The sequence below is a fragment of the Peromyscus leucopus genome, chromosome 16_21, assembly GCF_004664715.2.
Source record: "Peromyscus leucopus breed LL Stock chromosome 16_21, UCI_PerLeu_2.1, whole genome shotgun sequence".
In the NCBI taxonomy this organism is placed as follows: domain Eukaryota; kingdom Metazoa; phylum Chordata; class Mammalia; order Rodentia; family Cricetidae; genus Peromyscus; species Peromyscus leucopus.
Genome location: NC_051084.1, coordinates 8,159,972 through 8,179,898, shown reverse-complemented (window position 1 = coordinate 8,179,898; position 19,927 = coordinate 8,159,972). Strand labels below are relative to the sequence as shown.

The window sequence follows — 19,927 nt, the reverse complement described above, 5'->3', positions numbered from 1 at the left end:
GAGGCAGCCAGGCAGAACCCACCCCTGGCTCCCCACAGCACTTCCTCAAGACCCTTGTCCCAGCCTTGCCTGGGACTACCATCCCCCATCCCCCAGTCTCTGCGTCAGTGACCTACAGGCCTCCTCAGACTCACAGACATCGGAGTCCAGTCCCCAAACCTTTGGCTTCTCCCCAAGGCTGGAACCCCCCCCCGCCCTCGGTGGCTTCCTTATCTGCATGCCAACCCTGACCCTGCCTCCCACTTGCCCCCCCCCCCGTCCCTCTCCCTCGCCTCTCCCCTCCCCTCACTCCTCTTGACTTCACAGCTGTTCCGTGTCCCTTCCCTTCTCCTTACAACCTTACTGGGATGTGACATGAGCACAGCCACCACCCTTCCTCACTGAAGTTCAGCACACACACCTCAGAACTCCTCAGAGGCCCTGGGTGCCCGTCCAAGTCACATTCCTCCTGGTCACTCCAACTTCACCCCCCCGGGAGACACGCCTCCCTGAGCTCCTGGCTCCCTCTTCCTTTCATGGCTCCTGGACATACGCTCACTGTGACCCGGGGACCACGGTGTCTGGGGGAGACCCTATTCTCTCTCAGAACACTGCATTAACATCTAGAAAAGAGAATTCATATGATCCTGAAGGACACTGATTACGCTGATATAATCAGCATTCCATATCTACAGATGTTTCCCATGCTGCTGTAGACAGAATATGCACACAAATCAATCTCTCTCTCTCTCTCTCTCTCTCTCTCTCTCTCTCTCTCTCTCATTTGTTTTTGTTTTTTGAGACAGGGTTTCTCTGTGTAGTTTTGGTGCCTGTCCTGGAACTCACTCTGTAGACCAGGCTGGCCTCAAACTCACAGAGATCCACCTGGCTCTGCCTCCTGAGTGCTAGGACTAAAGGCGTGGGAGACCACCGCCTGGCTCAAAAAATGTATCTTTTTACAGTCATTTGTGCGTGTGTGTGTGCATATATGTGTGTGTCCATGTGTGTATATGTGTGTGTGCATGTGTGTGTGTGCATGTGTGTATATGTGTGTGCACATGTGTGTGTGTGTAGATGCTCACATGTCTCAGCATGACTGAAGGTCAAAGAACAACCCGTCGGAAGTCAGTTTTTCCGTCTGCCGTGTGGGTCCTAGGAGTTGAAGTCAGGTTCGGGGGCAATGCCTCTACCCACTGAGCCATCTCACCAGACCCAGAAAGAAAACCTTAAAAGAGTCCCTCCTCAGACTGTGTCGATAGCTCCGTCAGCGTCGCACAGGCGTGAGGACCCGGGTTCAGATCTCCGGGAGCCGTGGAAGATGCTGGGAGTGGTGGAGAGCCCTTGCAATCCCAGCCCTGGGGGGGGGGGGCAGAGACAGGAGAGTCTTTGGGGCTCACTGGCCAGCCAGCCCCACCTAATCAGCTCCAGAGCCCAGTGAGGGGTGCGTCTCAGGAGAAAATGAGATGGACGGCTACTGACGAACAGCACAAAAGGGCTCTACATCTGCATGCTCACACACATATGTTCACTTACACACACGAACATGCACTCCACGTGCATGCTCACCTGCACACACATGAACACACGCACACCCGTGTGTCTGTACTGAGTGGGTACAGCTTTTTCACGTGTCATAAACCATATAGTTCCCAACCATCTGCATAGTGTGTACATTGCTTTAGGATGGTAAGTTATTGGAGATGATTTGAAGTTTTCAGGATATGCAGAGACCGCCACCCTATACGAAGGGCTTGAGCATCCTCAGGTCTGGGATCCATGGGGTCATCTTGCGGATACCAATGCGCCATTATCACACATTTTACTCTCTGATTTACGACTTAGCAATACCTGGGCCTCTTTGTCAGCTCACTCAGCGGTGATGAGCACAAACAATGCTTCGATGTTCCCGAATAACTAAGGCCGTGTGAAAGCATGTCTTTCTGTCAGTGAGAGCCACAAATGCAGCTGACACCGCGTTGGTCATGGAAGACCAGGCTATCCCAGGCCACTGAAGATAAAGAGGAAACTCTTCCCCACTTCACTGTTAGCCCCCAAGGCAGGCAGAGCCAGGTCTGCTTCCAGGAGCTCAGCCATGTTCTGCTTCTCACCCTAGATCCCCTCCCACCAGCACCAGCTCCAGCCACTGAGGCCTCCAAGCTGCCCCTGGAGCCACGCTTGGGGGAGCTGACAGTGGCAGACGTGACCCGAGACTCCGTGGGCCTCTCGTGGACTGTCCCTGAGGGTGAATTCGACTCCTTCGTGGTCCAGTACAAGGACAGGGAGGGCCAGCCCCAGACGGTGCCTGTGGCGGCAGACCAGCGGGAGGTCACCATCCCAGGCCTGGAGTCGTCCCGCAAGTACAAGTTCCTGCTCTTCGGGGTCCAGGATGGGAGACGACGCAGTCAGGTCTCTGTGGAGGCGAAGACAGGTGAGGACTGCGTGAGGCACAGCTTGACCCCCACCTGAGGCCCCAGCCTTCTCCGAAGTGTTTGAACTTCCCGCTGGCCACCTTTGCTGTTTCCCCATCCCAGTCCACACCAGGCAGGGACCCGACAGGGCACGTTCCCTTCATTTGTTCTGCATGCTGGGCCTTCACTAGAGGGTGGGCTGTGGGGGCCTGGGGCCTCCTGGAGAGGAGTGAAGGTGGCCAGGAGACCCTCCTGCCATCCTGGGCCGGGTGGCATGGCCACAGCCTGAGAGTGTGGCTTGTCTCTCTGGCTCATCCCCCTACCCCCACATCCACGTCTAGCAGAGGCTCACCTTCCTCTCTTGACTTCCCGGAGCCTGGGAAAATGGACACCAGAGAAACCCTACCCAGCTGGACCCTTTCTTGGGGTTTGGTCCAGGCCGTCCTCTGCCCCTTGGGGCTCCCCGTTGCCAGAAGTCTCTTGCAATAACAATTCCGTCAGTGGTTTTGCTGTCCAGGAGGGCGGTGGGCCAGCGCCTTCCCAAGTTGGATGGCTCCTCTGGCGGTCACGGGATCCCTTCTCTGAGTGTTCTTGAGTGCGTCACTCCCAACACAAGTCCCCACAACACGTGACCGTGCATGCATGACCATGCCTCCTCCAAGCCCCGTGGAGTGGGTGTTGTGAGCCAGATGAGTGGGAGGCTCTGACCCCCCACACTGACCCCCCACAGCACCCCACCTCCCCCACTTGCCCGTCTGCCACAGAGAGCCTCTAACCCCTAGGAATTCCCCAGGGCGCCAGACAGGTCACTCAGCTGGGGTTTCTGGGTAGCTGGGCCCTGTGGAAAGGGAAGTCTCCAAGTGACAGAAAGAGCCTCGTCAGAGAGAAGGATAAAACGAGGAGGGGGTTAGGGTGTCCACGCGGGGGTGACTCAAGACAGAAGTCTCATCCCCACAGGAGTCGAGTCGGAGAGGCTCTGGAAAGAGAGAGGGTGATGGAAATATCTAGGGAGGCACTGACCACTTGGGCCGCTCTGGATTTTTCCAGCCCTAGTGGGAGGTGGTCAAGAATCGTTTTGAAAAAATAAATACAAGAATCTTTCTTTGTGTCAGCCGCCCGAGATGACGCCAGCCCAGGGGCCCCTCCCCGCCTTGGGGAGCTGTGGGTGACGGACCCCACGACGGATTCCCTGCGCCTGTCCTGGACGGTGCCCGAGGGCCACTTTGACTCTTTCTTGGTCCAGTTCAAGGACAAGGGTGGGCCCCGGGTGGTGCCGATAAAGGGCCAAGAGCACTCAGCCACCATCACAGCCCTGGACGCGGGCCGCAAGTACAGATTCCTCCTCTATGGGCTCCAGGGGAAGAAGCGCTATGGCCCCCTCACCACAGAGGGCACCCCAGGTGAGTGGAGGGCGGCCTCTCATCTGTGGCCTCTCCTCTCCCTGCCCTGCCCTCAAGGTCACAGCCCGCAGCCCGTGACCCGCTGAACTATCTCTTGCCTGTGTCTCCCTCTCAGAGCCCCTGGATACTGTGGACCAAACTGGAGTAAAGTCTCCGTCAAAACCTCGGCTGGGAGAGGAACTGCGGGTGACTGGTGTGACCCCAGACTCCGTGGACCTCTCCTGGACGGTCTCCGAGGGCCAGTTTGACTCCTTCGTCATCCAGTACAAAGACAGGGAGGGGCAGTCCCAGGTGGTGCCCGTGGAGGGCAGCCATAGAGAGGTCAGGGTCTCTGGTCTAGACCCAGGCCGCAGGTACAAGCTGCTACTCTATGGGCTCCGAGAAAGCAAGCGTGTGGGTCCCCTTTCTGTCATCGCTGTGACTGGTGAGTGTGACAGTCCACCCAAGGTCCCGTTTCCTCGGTGCCCTTCTTCTGGGGGGGGGGTGAGCAGCTCTACTGAGTCACAATGTACACCCAGTGCCAATGGGCTTTGGCATATGTACAAGTCACAAAGCAGTCCTCACAGGGAGGTGCAAGGCAGTCCCCTCAGCCCTGCACCCCCATCTGTTAGGGGCCTGGACACCTGCCCTCCGTAGGCCAAGCAAACAGACAAGTCACAAAGAAAAGCAGAAAAAGAGATTTATCCAATGTGGCCATGTTGGAAAGAGGAGCAAAGAGGCCCAGCGAGCCCCTCAAATCCATCTTGGGGTCTTGACATGAGGTTCAGGTTTAAGTGGACGGCCAGAGGTGTATGTATAGCTAAGCAGGCCCAGTCAAGAGTTGGTCCAGTCTCCTGGGCTGATGAGCTGTCATAGTTGTGTGAAACCTCTTTCCAGGAGACATGCTCCCCCTCTGGCTGGCACCAACCTTTAACCTTTTCCCTCTCCCAGCGTGGGATTCCTGGGCAACTTAACGTGGGGCAGGGTGGGGTTGGTTTTGCTGGTCTGATGACCCGTGGGAGGGGCACAGGTCCCGTTAGGGTGGCTTCACTCCTGCCAGGAGGTTATAAGATCCTGCTTGCACTCCGTTCGCCAGGCCCTGGCAGCCACTGGAATGCTTCCTGTCCTCTGGGCTTTGTCTCTCTGCATCTCATTTTAGACTCATGCAAAATGCAACGTCTTCTCCTTGGTGTTCGGCACTTCAAATGCTTCTGCCAACCCTGCTTCCTCTGCCTCTCTCCCTTCCCATACCCCTTCCTCCTCCCTCCCTTCAACGGACGAGTCCAGTAACAGGCCAGTCACCTTCCGTCCCGTCTCTCTGAACCAGGCCCCGGAGAAACAACAGAGGCGTGGACAGAGGTTCCCACGACCACAACCCCCACAGTTGCGCCCCACCTCGGGGAGCTGAGAGTGGAGGAGGCCATGCCTCACAGCCTGCGTCTCTCCTGGGTGGTGACTGAGGGAGAATTTAACTCCTTCGAGGTCCAGTACACCGACAGAGATGGACAACTCAAAGTGGTCAGTACAGAGGGTGACCAGAGTGACATCACCCTTAGCGGCCTGGAATCTGACCACAGATACCTGGTAACCCTGTATGGTTTCCATGATGGGCAGCGTGTGGGCCCAGCTCAAATTGAGGCCCTGACGGGTAAGTGAGAGACCAACTCTGACCTTCTAGACAGCTGCAAAGGTCCAGAGCTGAGAGAGCTCCCATGGTCATCCCCCTCTCTCCATGTTCAGTGCCGTGGGAGGAAGAGGAGCCCACAGAACCACCCACCATGACTCCCAAGCCCAAGCCACAACTGGGGGAGCTGACCGTGACAGACACCGATCCCAACTCCCTGAGCCTCTCCTGGACCGTCCCCGAGGGACAATTTGACCACTTCCTGATCCAGTACAGGAACGGGGATGGGCAGCCCAAGGTGGTGCGGGTGCCAGGGCACGAGGACCAGGTCACCATCCCCGGGCTGGAGCCAGACCACAAGTACAAGATGAACCTGTATGGCATCCACAGTGGCCAGCGTGTGGGCCCCGTGTCTGTTGTCGGAGTGACAGGTGAGTGGAGTGTGGGAGCCCAGGATGGGACCCATGGGGAGGTGAGCTTCAGCTTAGGTGAGCTGGGATGGATTTGTGGACAGTGATTGGTGGCCCAGAACTGGTCAGTGTCCAGGCTGGCTGTGGCTGAGGCTGTAGCCTGTGCATCCCTCCTATGGCTGGCAGTCTCCCTGGACCAGGGGTTCCACAGAAGACTTTGCTGTGCTGGTTGCATGAGGCCACCCTACAAGCTTGAGCATGTTGGTCAGCTGAACAGGGACACCAGAACCAAGAGGGGGAGGGCATCTCTGAACGGACATTGGGACCTCTCTGGTAGCCGTAGCTTCTCCTCAAAAGCCAAGGGCACCTGCTGGGGACCCCCCCTCCGCCCCCCCGCTCACCTCTGTGTCTCCTTCTCAGCTGCAGAGGAAGAGACCCCCAGCCCCACAGAGCCCAGCACAGAGGCCCCAGAGGCCCCCGAGGAGCCGCTCCTGGGAGAGCTGACCGTGACAGGATCCTCCCCAGACTCCCTGAGCCTCTCCTGGACCGTCCCCCAGGGAGACTTTGACTCCTTCACCATCCAGTACAAGGACAGCGATGGGCGGCCCCAGGTGGTGCGTGTCGGGGGCCAGGAGAGGGAGGCCGTCGTGAGAGACCTGGAGGCTGGGCGCAGATACAAGATGAACCTGTATGGACTCCACGAGGGTCAGCGTGTGGGCCCCGTGTCCACCGTGGGCGTGACCGGTGAGTGTGGGTAAAGAGTCCTCTACTTCTCAGGCAAGTAGATCCCTCACTATTGCCTGCAGCAGAGATTCAGGACCCCAAAATTCCTCAGCCTCTAGCCTGTCCCTGACCTTCAATGCCTCAGGTCAAAGGGGATCTGGAGCAGGGACTGCCCGTTTAAGATGAGGGAGGAGGCCCGGAGGAGGCCTCTGGGGGTTGAGACCTCTGAAGCATATTTTAGGTTCTTTACTTTCTTCCCCAGGGACTCTAGAGAGAACCCTGGGATTGGGACAAATTCCGTGAAATACCAGTAAATCCTGTCCACAAATAATTGTTTAAGAGATTTCCAAATGTCGGGGCTTAAAGAGGCGGCTCAGTGGTTTAGAGCAACCATTGCTCTTGCAGAGGATCCAGGTTGAGGTCTTAGCACCCACATGGTGATTCACATCTGTAACTCCAGTCACAGTTACAAACATCTGGAGCTCCAGGGGCTCCGGCGTCTGAGGGCGCCAAGCACACACGTGTGCACAGACGTACTTGCAGGCAAGACACTGACACATAAAACGAAGAAATCTAATAAAAGAGGTGCTTTTTAAGTTCCAGAGGATATGGGAGAGGGGATAAATGAGGCCCACGTGTCGCTGACCACTTCAATCGGGTGCTCGCTGGCCTGCAGCCCACCCGTGTCCCGCCCTCTCCCAGCCTCCCCTCATCAGCAGCTGTATTTTAACACCACCTGTGTGAGGTGTGTACCACCTCACACTCAGCACACTGACCTCGCAGGAACCGCCACAGTCTAAATTCAGGACATTTTTTTTTTTTACCTCCCCAAAGAAGCCTTGAATCTGACTAGACATGTTGTACACACACCTGAAACCTTGGAAGGAGACGGAGGCAGGAGGGTCAGGAGCTAAGTTCATTCTCCTGTATCTATTCAACTCAAGACCAACCTGGGTTATAGGCAACCCAGTCTTTAAACACACACACACACACACACACACACACACACACACACACACACACACAAATACTTAAAGGAAGTGTGGGTATACAACATGCACAAGGTAGCCTGACCTGTCTGAGGGCCCCAGGGAGACCACTGAAAGGCTTTGGTGGTTACAGACTGGAAGAAAGTGTGACCAGGCCTAGATACAGCCTCCTTCTGACGCACACACCAGGGAGCTGGAATTTGGGAACTCCTTCCCCAAACAGCTAAGATTCTGTTTTACTTCTTTCCAGACCCTAAAGAAGAGCCTACTGATGCCCCTCCCCTGAAGCCCCGCCTGGGGGAGCTGACTGTGACAGATGCCACCCCTGACTCCCTGAGCCTCTCCTGGACCGTCCCCGAGGGACAATTTGACCAATTCGTGATCCAGTACAAGAACGGGGATGGGCAGCCCAAGGTGGTGCGGGTGCCAGGGCACGAGGACCAGGTCACCATCCCCGGGCTGGAGCCAGACCACAAGTACAAGATGAACCTGTATGGCATCCACAGTGGCCAGCGTGTGGGCCCCGTGTCTGTTGTCGGGGTGACAGGTGAGTGAACAGTGCAGATCTAAGGGAGAACTCAAGGGGAGGTGATTCTCAGCTCCTTGGTGATGTGAGTGGGGACCAGGGCCCTGGGTTGGCCAGTACCATGGAACTGCCGTGGTGAAGGCCTTGGCCCAGGAACTGGCCTGCTCTCCTGGGCAGTAGAGTTACAGAAACCTCTGCCACGCTGGTGGCCATCCAGATCCCCTCAGCTGACCCAGGAGCTTGGGCATGTTGGCCAACTATCAACTGACCAAGGCCTCTGGTCCTCGGGAAGCTTTTCAACTGAACTCAGATCACCAAATAGCTATGACTTCTGCCTCCTTCTCAAGACCTGAGGGCACCTGCTGGGGACACCCCACCCCACCCCCACTCACCTCTTTGTCTCCTCCTCAGCTACAGAGGAAGAGACCCCCAGCCCCACAGAGCCCAGCACAGAGGCCCCAGAGCCCCCCGACGAGCCGCTCCTGGGAGAGCTGACCGTGACAGGATCCTCCCCAGACTCCCTGAGCCTCTCCTGGACCGTCCCCCAGGGAGACTTTGACTCCTTCACCGTCCAGTACAAGGACAGTGATGGGCGGCCCCAGGTGGTGCGTGTCGGGGGCCAGGAGAGGGAGGCCATGGTGAGAGACCTGGAGGCTGGGCGCAGATACAAGATGAACCTGTATGGACTCCACGAGGGTCGGCGTGTGGGCCCTGTGTCCACTGTGGGCGTGACTGGTGAGTGTGAACCGGGGCTTTAGGGGTGTGTCTCCCTCCTCGGGGGTATGTGGTCACCTTCTCTGTTGTCTTCCCAATCCCACAAGGCTAAGATTTGGTTCCCCTTCCACATCCTTCCTGAGCAGCCTTGGTCTTTGTTCACCAGCAGCCTCTTCCTCACTCTGTCGTGACCTTCCTCCAGCAAGTGAAACATCCCTCACACAGCATGCCACCCTCTAGTGTTTTCTGTTTTTCTTTTCCTAGTTGCAGGAGTCTTTGTTATATCCACTTTCACACTTATACACAGATAAACAACTCAACAGCATACTAGTTAGGTGTGGATGCACGGCATAGGCAGCATCTATATATCCCCTGACGATACATCAGCATGCATCCGCAGACGTGGTTCAGAGGTTAAGGACGCTCTTGGAGATGACCCGGGTTGGTTTTCCCAGTGCCCACATCAGGCAGCTCACAACTCCTGGATCTGATGTCCCTGGCCTCATATGCACACATGTACACACACTGAGAGAGAGACAGAGACAGACAGACAGACAGACAGACACACTACATTTTAAAAACACTACATATTTATTTGTTTGTTTGTTTATTTATATTATCAGCTTGATACAGTACAAATTCTTATTCTAATAGTGAAATGTTTCACTGAGGCTTGCCCAGTGATTGAGTAAAACCAAAACTTATTATAAGCCACAGTCATTCTAGGGTTCCTCCTGCTAGGGAGTCTCCCTGGTTCTGTGGGTTGCAGTCTGATTGTTCTTTGCTTTATATCTAGAATTCACTTATGAGTACATACCATGTTTGTCCCTATGAGTTTGGGTTGCCTCACTCAGGATGATATTGTCTAGTTCCATCCATTTGCCTGCAAATTTCATTCTTTCATTGTTTTTCTCTGCTCAGTAGTACTCCATTGTGTATATGTACCACATTTTCTTAATCCATTCTTCAGTTGATGGGCATCTAGGTTGTTTCCAGGTTTTGGCTATTATGAATAATGCTGCTATGAACATAGGTGAGCATGTATCTTTGTGGTATGATTGAGCATTCCTTGGGTATATGCCCAAGAGTGGGATGGCTGGGTCTTGAGGTAGATTGATTCCCAATTTTCTGAGAAACCGCCACACTGATTTCCACAGTGGTTGTACAAGTTTACATTCCCACCAACAGTGGAGGAGTATTCTCTTTACTCTGAATCCTCTCCAACATAGACTGTCATTTAAAACTCTAATATTTAAAAAATAAAATAAAATAAAAAATTATGGAGACAGGGTTTCTCTGTGTAGCCCTGGCTGTCATGGACCAGGTTGGCCTCTGTCTCCTAGGTGCTGGGATTAGAGGAGTGTGCCACCATACCCTTCTTCAATTTCTGCTTTTTTTGTGGGGGGTTCAAAACAGAGTTTCTCTGTATATTTAGCGCTGGCTGTCCTAGAACTTACTCAGTAGACCAGGCTGGCCTCGAACTCAGAGATCCACCTGCCTCTGCCTCCTGAGTGCTGGAATTAAAAGAATGTGTCAATACCATCCAGTTTAAAAAAAAAATTGTAAAGAAAAAAAAATTTACTCTATAAACAATTTTGTAATGTTCCATTGAAAAATACAGAACTGGCCGGGCGGTGATGGCACACGCCTTAACCCAGCACTTGGGAAGCAGAGCCACGCGGATCTCTGTGAGTTTGGGGCTAGCCTGGGCTACAGAGAGCGTTCCTTTCTCAATAAAGACACACAGAGGTAGGCTGAGTTAAGTCCTTGCTATGAAAGCAGAGGGCCCGAGTCTGATCCCCAGGATTCTCATAAAAAGAGCTGGGCAGGATGGCGCATGCTCGTAATCTCAGGGCTGGGGAGGTAAAGGCAGGAAGGTTCCTAGGGCTCTCTGGCCAGCCAGCCTACACAAGTCGGTGGCCAGGGAGAGGCCATGTCCAAGGAGGTGGTTCATGCCTGTGGAATGACAGCCATACTTGATCTCATGCACACACACGCACACATGCGCACCAAACAATTTGAGTCCCTTGATGGAGTAGTGCTGTGTGGCATTGTTGGGTGGTGGTGAGAGGTGGGGATGGGCATTTTTGGTGGAGGAAGAAGTTAATTGGGGGCATCGTCTTGGACCTATCTCTTGGCCTGAATTCCACCTCTCTCCTTCCTGACCACCATGATGTGATTGCTCTGTCCCAGCGCACCGTCCTTCCCACCACAATGAACCAAGACCCCCCAAAGTGTGGGTCCGAATAATCTTCCCTCCCTCAAAAAATAAAAACCAGGATGAGGGAGAGAAAAGGGGGCAGCAGAGCCCAGAGTCCCACAGGGTGCTAATCACAACCAGTTGGCAATAACCGGCAGGGCAGGGGACAGGATGAAGCGCAGCCCACGGCGCCCATGGCGCCCACGGCAGTGTGCTTTGTGAGACGGAATGCAGTGTTCTGCACATTGTTGGATTGCCTTTTTTTTCCTGTTTTAGTCTGTTCTGCATTGTGTGAATGTTCCAACATGGCAAGCATTCCTCCCCCCTCCACGCATTCCTTTTATAATCACAGAGAAACAGAAAAACGCAGCGTCGCTTCCTTAGCAGTCCATCTGTCTTCCCTGTCACCCTGGCAACGAGGCTTGTTTCTAATTATGAGAAAACTAAACTTGCCAGTCCCTAAGCAGCAAGGGGACAGGTAAGTCACAGGTGCACTCAGGTCCCTGGGTGTTGGTCTCACAGCTTCCCAGGGCTTCTCAAGAGTGAGCCAGAGGTGGACAGACCCCTCCTCAGGGACACTGCATGGGGGGGTGGGTCGTCAAGCCACTTAGCCACAGAGGAGGCAGCTTGTGCCCTGGTGATGATCTAGGTGGAGGGATCATTGTCTCACAGTCTCCCTGACCTGACAGGTCTTGTTTCTGTCCAAGGGTCCAGCCGACTGCAGGGTTGTGGGGCTGGGGCACCACTGGGGAGTTTGCAGCCTGGGCTAAGCTGCTAATCCTCAGCCTCTTTACCTTCTGCCATTCCCCATAACGGCAATTCTCCACTCACGGCAAGTAGAGAGTGCAGAGAGGGACCCGCGGGCCCTGCCCCTCTGTATCCCTGGTCCCCCATGTCCTTGCCCCCCCTTTCCACCTGCGTCATAGCCCATTCCCATCTCCCACTCACATATTAGTGTTCTGAGTCAATCATTTCTTCTTAAGCCTGTGTTTTTGTAGAGTGAGGAACATGGCAGCCATGCACAAAGCTTGAAAACTAGAAAGTAAAGTGCTCGGTCTGGCTTTAGCCCAACAACCACCATTAGTAACTGTAAGTTCTTGACTGTCCTGTTGAAGCCCTGGGTTCCCTGCCTAGCACCCACACCATCAGCAAAACCAAACCAAAAGCTGATGGTGTAAGTGAGCCCCTCCTCTGCTTTCTCAGTGCAGCGTACTTTAAAGTCGCAGTCAGGGGAGTGAGTGCTCCCATGGAGCTGCAGTCAGGGAGGAAGTGCTCCCGTGGCGCTGCAGTCAGAGGAGGCAGTGCTCCCGTGGAGCTGCCGTCAGGGAGTGAGTGCTCCCGTGGAGCTGCCGTCAGGGAGGGAGTGCTCCCGTGGCGCTGCAGTCAGAGGAGCCAGTGCTCCCGTGGAGCTGCAGTCAGAGGAGTGAGTGCTCCCGTGGAGCTGCAGTCAGAGGAGTGAGTGCTCCCGTGGAGCCGCAGTCAGGGAGTGAGTGCTCCCGTGGAGCCGCAGTCAGGGGGTGAGTGCTCCCGTGGAGCCGCAGTCAGGGAGTGAGTGCTCCCGTGGAGCCGCAGTCAGGGAGTGAGTGCTCCCGTGGAGCCGCAGTCGGGGGGAGTGCTCCCGTGGAGCTGCAGTCAGGGGGGAGTGCTCCGTGGAGCTGCAGTCAGGGGGAGTGCTCCCGTGGAGCTGCAGTCAGGGGGGAGTGCTCCCGTGGAGCTGCAGTCGGGGGGAGTGCTCCCGTGGAGCTGCAGTCAAGGAGTGAGTGCTCCCGTGGAGCTGCAGTCGGGGGGAGTGCTCCCGTGGAGCTGCAGTCAGGGGGGAGTGCTCCCGTGGAGCTGCAGTCGGGGGGAGTGCTCCCGTGGAGCTGCAGTCAGGGAGTGAGTGCTCCCGTGGAGCTGCAGTCGGGGGGAGTGCTCCCGTGGAGCTGCAGTCAGAGGAGTGAGTGCTCCCGTGGAGCTGCAGTCAGGAGGGAGTGCTCCCGTGGAGCTGCAGTCAGGGAGTGAGTGCTCCCGTGGAGCGGGCTCTTCCTTTTCTGAGTGCCAACTGGATGGAAGTCGCTTACCTCGTGACTACACGGTTTGTATTAATCACCGTTTTAATGGTTATTTGATGCTCTCTGGTGACAGCCCTGTAACAAAACCAATCATCTGTTACGGGTCATTTGGGTCCTGACACATTTTGCTGTCATGAATAATCTCATTATGAATTCTTCCATGCGGTAACTTTTTCCTGCTCTTAATAATTTTCTTAGGATAAACGCCCAGAAACGGGATTATTGGGTCAAAGGAAGTGAGCACTATTTTGGCTCCCGACACACATGGCCTCGTTGCCTTCTGAAGGTGTGTGATGGGGCAGCCTGACATTCAGACAGGTCAGCAGTCTCCAGTGACCAGATGGCCACGGTGAGGCCACATGAGTCCCCAGCGTCTGTGGAGGAAGTTTATCTGCTGTGTGTCCTTAACACCTGTGTGGTCCCAATGTTTCTCCCGGGTCAGGGGACCCTGAGAAGAATTCCCGCACAGAGGCTCAGAACCCAGGGGAGCCACTCCGGGAGGATCCAGTAATGACGGATCCTCCGCAGACTCCCTGAGCCGCTCCTGAACTGACACTTTGACTATTGGTAGGGATGGGTAACCCTGGTGGTACATGTGGGGGGCCAGGAGAAATACTGTGGGGGACATGGAGCCCGGACCACAGGTACAGAACGTATCTGCATGGCTCTGTTTGGGGCATTGAGTTGGCCTGTGTCCATCATGGATGCATCCGACCTGGATTCAGAAATCATCCTCTTGTAGCCGGCTTCCTGGAAGCATCCGCTCTTAGCCATCAGGGACTTCCCACAGAGCAGATCGGGGTACAGTAGGTCCACCCAGAGTCTCCTAGTCTGCATTCATATCAAGATGCAGCGTTAGCCTCACTCTGGTGATAAGAAGCTGATATAATCAACCGATAAGAGTTCTGCTTTGGCTCGGTGTCTGGTGGATTGGCCCTGTCCCTTCAGAACCTGTCACAGACTAGCTCATCACAGCAGATCAGAGAGAAGGAGGAAGCTCTCAGCCTCACCGTCCTCTTCAAGGACACACCCTAAGCAACACGAGGAGCTTCCACCAGGTCACCCTCACCTCCTCCCACCCCAGGACCCTGGGGACCGATCACCTAATGCACAGTCACCTGAGAGATGGGTGGTCCTGACTGGTGAGGCCAGGGCACAGCTTAAACAGAACAGTTCCTCACAGCAAAGGCAATGGCGCTCCATGGGAATGGGAGCCCCACAGTCTTCCTGCCTCATGAGTCCTCACAGAGGCTCTGTCACTATGGAAACAGTTGAGTGGGGTGCTGGGATGCAGCCTTAACTGTACACCCCTCCAGTGTATCAGCGAAGTTACAGGTGCCAGATCCAGGTGCGGGCTGCATCCACTAGGGAACCTTGAGCCTGGAAGACTGACAGGTTCCTGAATGATGGCTTCGTAGCCATACCAAACATGAGCTTGGGATAGAGAAGCCTGGGGACAAGGCAGGACCCGGCAAGGGACACCTAAGCCAGCCTGCTCCCAGGGAACCACCGAGACCTGAAGTCTTTAGAATGAGTCCAAACTGGCACAAAGAGCAGCAGGCTAGAAAAGGCATGGTCCAGAAAGAACCTGAGGATTCTGTGAGATGTCCTCAGAGTACGGGATGGTCTTAAGACATGGTGGGGGCAGCTCAGGAAGCCTGGGTTCTGAAGGCACCAGATCAAAAGATGGGCATACGCAGAGCCTGGGCTGCAAGGCTAAGCAGACAAGGAGGGAGGGAGGGAAGGAGGCAGCCTAGAGGCAGGGAGGGCTGGGTAGTGGGACATGGTGGCCCACCCAGGGGTCCTGGGCTGGTGAGTGAGGCAGCCAGGCGGGGTCTAGCAAAAGTCTGGGACACTCTGGGTCTGGCAGCTGGCTTGGGGTAGGTCCACATACAGATTGGGAACAAAGGACAGGAGCCTAGCGAGGAGGGAGATGGCAAGGACAGCCATCTCAGGGAGGTCCGAGTAGCGGCCATGAAGAGGCCGATGCTGAGGGAGGGGGGACGTAAGTGGGTGCGGGCAGACAGAGGGAGAGTCTAGGTGGGGTGCCAGGATGGCAGCGTGGAGAGAGCAGAAATGTATGGTGGAGCCACTGAGGCCTGTGTTACTCCGATCTCAAGGGCTTTGGTATTTTTTTTTTATTTTGTTTTAAGTTTATTTTTATTTTATTAATTTACACACACACACACACACACACACACACACACACACACACACACAGTTTGTATGTTTTTTTGTTTTTCGAGACAGGGTTTCTCTGTGTAGCTTTGGAGCCTGTCCTGGATCTCTCTCTGTAGACCAGGCTGGTCTTGAACTCACAGAGATCCACCTGCCTCTGCCTCCCGAGTGCTGGGATTAAAGGCGTGCCCCACCACCACCTGGCTTTTATTTTATTAATTGTTATTATTATGTTTTGAGACAGGGTCTCACTTTGTGGCCCTGACTGGCCTGGAACTCACAGAGATCTACCCTCTTCTGCCTAGTGCTGAGTTTAACGGCCTATGATGCCACACCCATCCAGGCTTTGTTATTGCTGTTGGGCTTGTTTGTTTGTTTGTTGTTTGTTTGAGACAGGGTTTCTCTGTGTAGCTTTGGTGCCTGTCCTGGAACTCACTCTGTAAACCAGGTTGGCCTTGAACTCACAGAGATCCACCTGCCTCTGCCTCCCGAGTGCTGGAATCAAAGTTGTGCATCACCACTGCCTGACCAAGGCTTTGTTTTTATAAACGGTCCTTTACATGGGAACTAAGGACAGGGAAGACCTAACCTGTCCCTGTGGGTTTGTTCAGATGCAGAGGAGGAAACCGTGACCACACAGGTGGTGCCTATCGTGACCTCTGAGCCTCCTCCAGAGAAGCCCCGCCTGGGCGAGCTGACTGTGACAGATGCCACCCCTGACTCCCTGAGCCTCTCCTGGACCGTCCCCGAGGGACAGTTTGACCACTTCGTGATCCAGTACAAGAACGGGGATGGGCAGCCCAAGGTGGTGCGGGTGCCGGGGCACGAGGACCAGGTCACCATCCCCGGGCTGGAGCCAGACCACAAGTACAAGATGAACCTGTATGGCATCCACAGTGGCCAGCGTGTGGGCCCCGTGTCTGTTGTCGGGGTGACAGGTGAGTGGACTGTGGAGTCCAAGGTGGGACCATCAGAAAGTGCGACCTGTTGTTCTTTGGTGACTAGTAATTGGGGAATCAATGACCAAGAACTACTCAGCACCACAGGCCTGTTGTGACTAAGACTGTGGCAGCCTATGTGCCCTGCCCTGGGGCTGGCAGGTCTCCCTGGGCAGCAGGGCCATAGAGGGCTTTGCTGTGCTGGTGGCTGTCCAGGTCCCCTCAGCTGGGACATAGGAGCTTGGGCATGCTGTCCAGCTGTCAACTGAGCAGGGCACCAGGCCCCAAGGGGGGAGGACGTCTCTGAACTGACCTCAGAACCCCCTGGTAACTATGGCTACTCTGTCCTCACTTGAGGGCACCTGCTGGGGACACACCCCCCCACCCCCGCTCACCTCTGTGTCTCCTTCTCAGCTGCAGAGGAAGAGACCCCCAGCCCCACAGAGCCCAGCACAGAGGCCCCAGAGCCTCCCAAGGAGCCGCTCCTGGGAGAGCTGACCGTGACAGGATCCTCCCCAGACTCCCTGAGCCTCTCCTGGACCGTCCCCCAGGGAGACTTTGACTCCTTCACCGTCCAGTACAAGGACAGCGATGGGCGGCCCCAGATGGTGCGTGTTGGGGGCCAGGAGAGGGAGGCCGTGGTGAGAGACCTGGAGGCTGGGCGCAGATACAAGATGAACCTGTATGGACTCCACGAGGGTCAGCGTGTGGGCCCCGTGTCCACCATGGGCGTGACCGGTGAGTGACTGTCAGATGGGTCTGTGTGGGACGACCCTTTTCCTACCATCTTTGTGGTAACACTTGTTCCCGCAGCAGCAAGGCTGTGTGAGCACTTCACTTTTCCTGGAGATATATAAATATGTTTTTAAAAAGCTGTAGTCTAAGCCGGGCGTTGGTGGCGCACGCCTTTAATCCCAGCACTCGGGAGGCAGAGGCAGGCGGATCTCTGTGAGTTCGAGGCCAGCCTGGGCTACCAAGTGAGCTCCAGGACAGGCACAAAGCTACACAGAGAAACCCTGTCTCGAAAAAACAAAAAAAAAAAAAAAACAAAAAAAAAAAAAGCTGTAGTCTAGATAGGACACTGACAACAAACAGGGTATTCCACACAAGACGTCTGGCGTACCGAGTCAATAGTCTATTAGGGTCTCTTATACGAGTGTGAGTGAAGGGTTACTTGCATAAATGCATGGATGACTCCAATGCAGGTGTATTACGTAAAAACTGACCTCAACATGGATAATGACTCAGAAAGATCCATCCTTGGAGCTTTCTTCAGCTCCCCTACAAGTAACTGCTAATGCTTAGCTAATGTTGGGACAGACTTGGTGAATTTTCTAAGTTTCAGGAGACCCCTGAGATTTGTGAGTTTTCTTTACTTCCTGAGACTTGTGAGTTTTCTGTACTTCCTGGGCCTTTTAAGATTCATTTACTTCCTGGGTGTTTTGCTTTGTTCTGTTTTTGAAACAGTGCCTCTGTACATAGCCATGGCTGTCTTGGAGCTCACTATGTGGGCCAGGCTGACCTGGAAGTCACAGAGTTCTGCCTGCCTCTGCCTCCCAAGTGCTGGGGTTAAAGGCACACACCACCACACCTGGCTGCTGCCTAAGTTCTAATCAGCTTTCCTCCAGTAGAGAATGCTTCAGTTATTAGGAAAGAGCTACCCAATGCTGTGTGCCTTCCTCTGGCTTTTAAATTTTTCCCACTTTTATGTAGTGTTTCCTGAGCCTTGGGAGTAGGGGAATAGAAATACTTCATTATTTTCTTTCATCTATTGCTGAGTATTGGGCCATTATGATACAGAAACTATCATTTAGTTTCAGTAGTTTCACCCATTCTGAGTCCCTATAGTACACCTCTAGTTGCAAGGAATAACTTTCCTTCCATGGTTAGTTGGTGTTGCTAGCAGCAGTAATCTGTGAATGTAGACACAGATGTTTAGAAGGCAATCTGATGGGTGTATCATAGCCATTTAATAAAGCGATAGCGGTTGCCTCTTCTCTAGACACAGGCCTCTGTCCCGCTTTACAGTACCAGCTGTGTGTTCCCTCCTCGGAGCGGACTTAAAGTCTAATCATTGTCGTACTCACAGCGGTTGCACCATGATTGTACCAGTGGTCTCTCGTCTTGCCTGCGTTGATGCTTCTGTAGTGTTCAGGGTTCGTGGACAAGCAGGACTGTTGCTGGTGATTTTCCCCCAGCAGCCTGCGCGGTGCCTGTGACAGGCAATACACGTGCAAGCCAGCAAGAAGGGCCCTCCAGCTGAGTCTCAATCTGATTTCCCCACGCTCTGCAGCAAGTGTGTGGTGTCTTCGGCAGCAGGGATTTAACATCTAGTTTAGTGTTGGAACCCACAGCGTTTTCCATAGCCTATGGTTTGTGGGACTTCGGAGGCCTCCTTAGCCTGAACAACTCATGGAAATGTAGCCCACTCCTCACATCGGGATTTTCGTTCAACCTTAAAATTTCTGGCAGTGTCCCTTCCCACTCGTGGAGGGCATCTTCCCTTAGGCTCTTTAATTCATGTCTTTCCTGTTCCTCAGATGATTTTATAGATACTTAAAATATTCAGAGATTAGCATGATGTCATCTATGTAACCAAATGCTTTCATAGAGGTGGACAGAATAACAACGCAGGGTCCCAGACCCATCCCATGACAAAAAGACAGCCTTGGGGGAGGGCTCTGAAGATCTGTGGTTAGCCATTCCACGTGAACGCAAATTGGCCTTGGGATCCAGAGCAAAGGGGCAACATTACCAAAGCTCAGTACCGTACAAAAAGATCTCATAGTTTTCATCAATTGTTTTATCAAGAGAGGGGCATTGAATACAGAGCATAGATGGAATGTACATTAGCCTGTCCGGCCTTCCATAGCACATAGATGTTTTCCATGAACCTTCCAGCCTCCTCATCCCAGGATACTGTTGTTCCTTTAAGACCACTGTGTATCTCTTTGCCCTTGATGGCCCTGAAGGACCCAGCTCAGACTCTGACCTACTGTGCCCGCCATTGGAGCTGGGTCTCCAGTTCTGACAGGCACCCCCATCATCACGTCTTTTCATCAGCCACATCTGCTGATATGATGGCTGCCGGAAGAGCGCCAGGCTACTTAAACAATTTCCGTCACTAGAATGGATCCATACTTTCTTGCAGGGGAGAAATGTACACTGCATACTCTGGAGGTGGTAATTGTCCACCCCTAGGTCAAGTTTAACATTTTATTTATTCATGTATTTTATGTATATGAGTGCTCTGTTTTCATGCACATCAGAAGAAGGTTCGATCCCACTACAGATGGTTGTGAGCCACCATGTGGATGCTGGAAATTGAACTCAGGACCTCTGGAAGAGCATCAAGTGCTCTTAACCACTGAGCCATCTCTCCAGCCCCAAGTTCAACCTTTTAGCTCTGCACTGTCCTATGATTTCTGTCCTCTGTGAACCACTGCTCGGACTGTAGGTCATCAGAAGGTCACTAGCCCAGCATTTGGCACTCTGTTAATTTTCCTGTGGGAACTGTCTACACTAATCTTGTCACGTTTTCCTCTGAGTGACAGGGACAGATCCTTCAGTCTGCCTTGCCTTTCTCCCACACTCTCTTGATTGCTTCTGCATTTTATAAGAACAGTTTACATGCCATTCAGAGCCATTCTGAGTTCCCAGAGATTCATGAAGGTCACATCCCATCCTGGTCCCAGCAAGCCACTGAAGCACCGTGGAGCTCTGGCTGGCCTAGAACTTCCTATATAGACCAGACTACCCTCAAACTCACAGAGATCCACCTGACTCTGCTTCTCCAGCACCAGGATTA

General features: G+C 54.1%; 1 protein-coding gene across 14 annotated transcripts in view; it reads left to right on the top strand.

Moving 5' to 3' along the window:
• Positions 1-19,927, top strand: part of Tnxb (tenascin XB) — a 65,048-nt gene that overhangs the window by 29,714 nt on the left and 15,407 nt on the right. For 4 of the 14 annotated variants that reach the window (XM_037200150.1, XM_037200144.1, XM_037200148.1 and 1 more), the window contains 10 exons: positions 2,093-2,407; positions 3,500-3,787; positions 3,903-4,211; positions 5,094-5,414; positions 5,507-5,821; positions 6,221-6,544; positions 7,763-8,059; positions 8,450-8,773; positions 15,793-16,119; positions 16,534-16,857. In XM_037200150.1, the coding sequence (XP_037056045.1) occupies positions 2,093-2,407; positions 3,500-3,787; positions 3,903-4,211; positions 5,094-5,414; positions 5,507-5,821; positions 6,221-6,544; positions 7,763-8,059; positions 8,450-8,773; positions 15,793-16,119; positions 16,534-16,857 (3,144 nt within the window). The remainder of the gene's footprint in view (positions 1-2,092; positions 2,408-3,499; positions 3,788-3,902; positions 4,212-5,093; positions 5,415-5,506; positions 5,822-6,220; positions 6,545-7,762; positions 8,060-8,449; positions 8,774-15,792; positions 16,120-16,533; positions 16,858-19,927) is intronic. The other 10 variants (XM_037200151.1, XM_037200143.1, XM_037200146.1 and 7 more) reach the window with 9 other exon arrangements.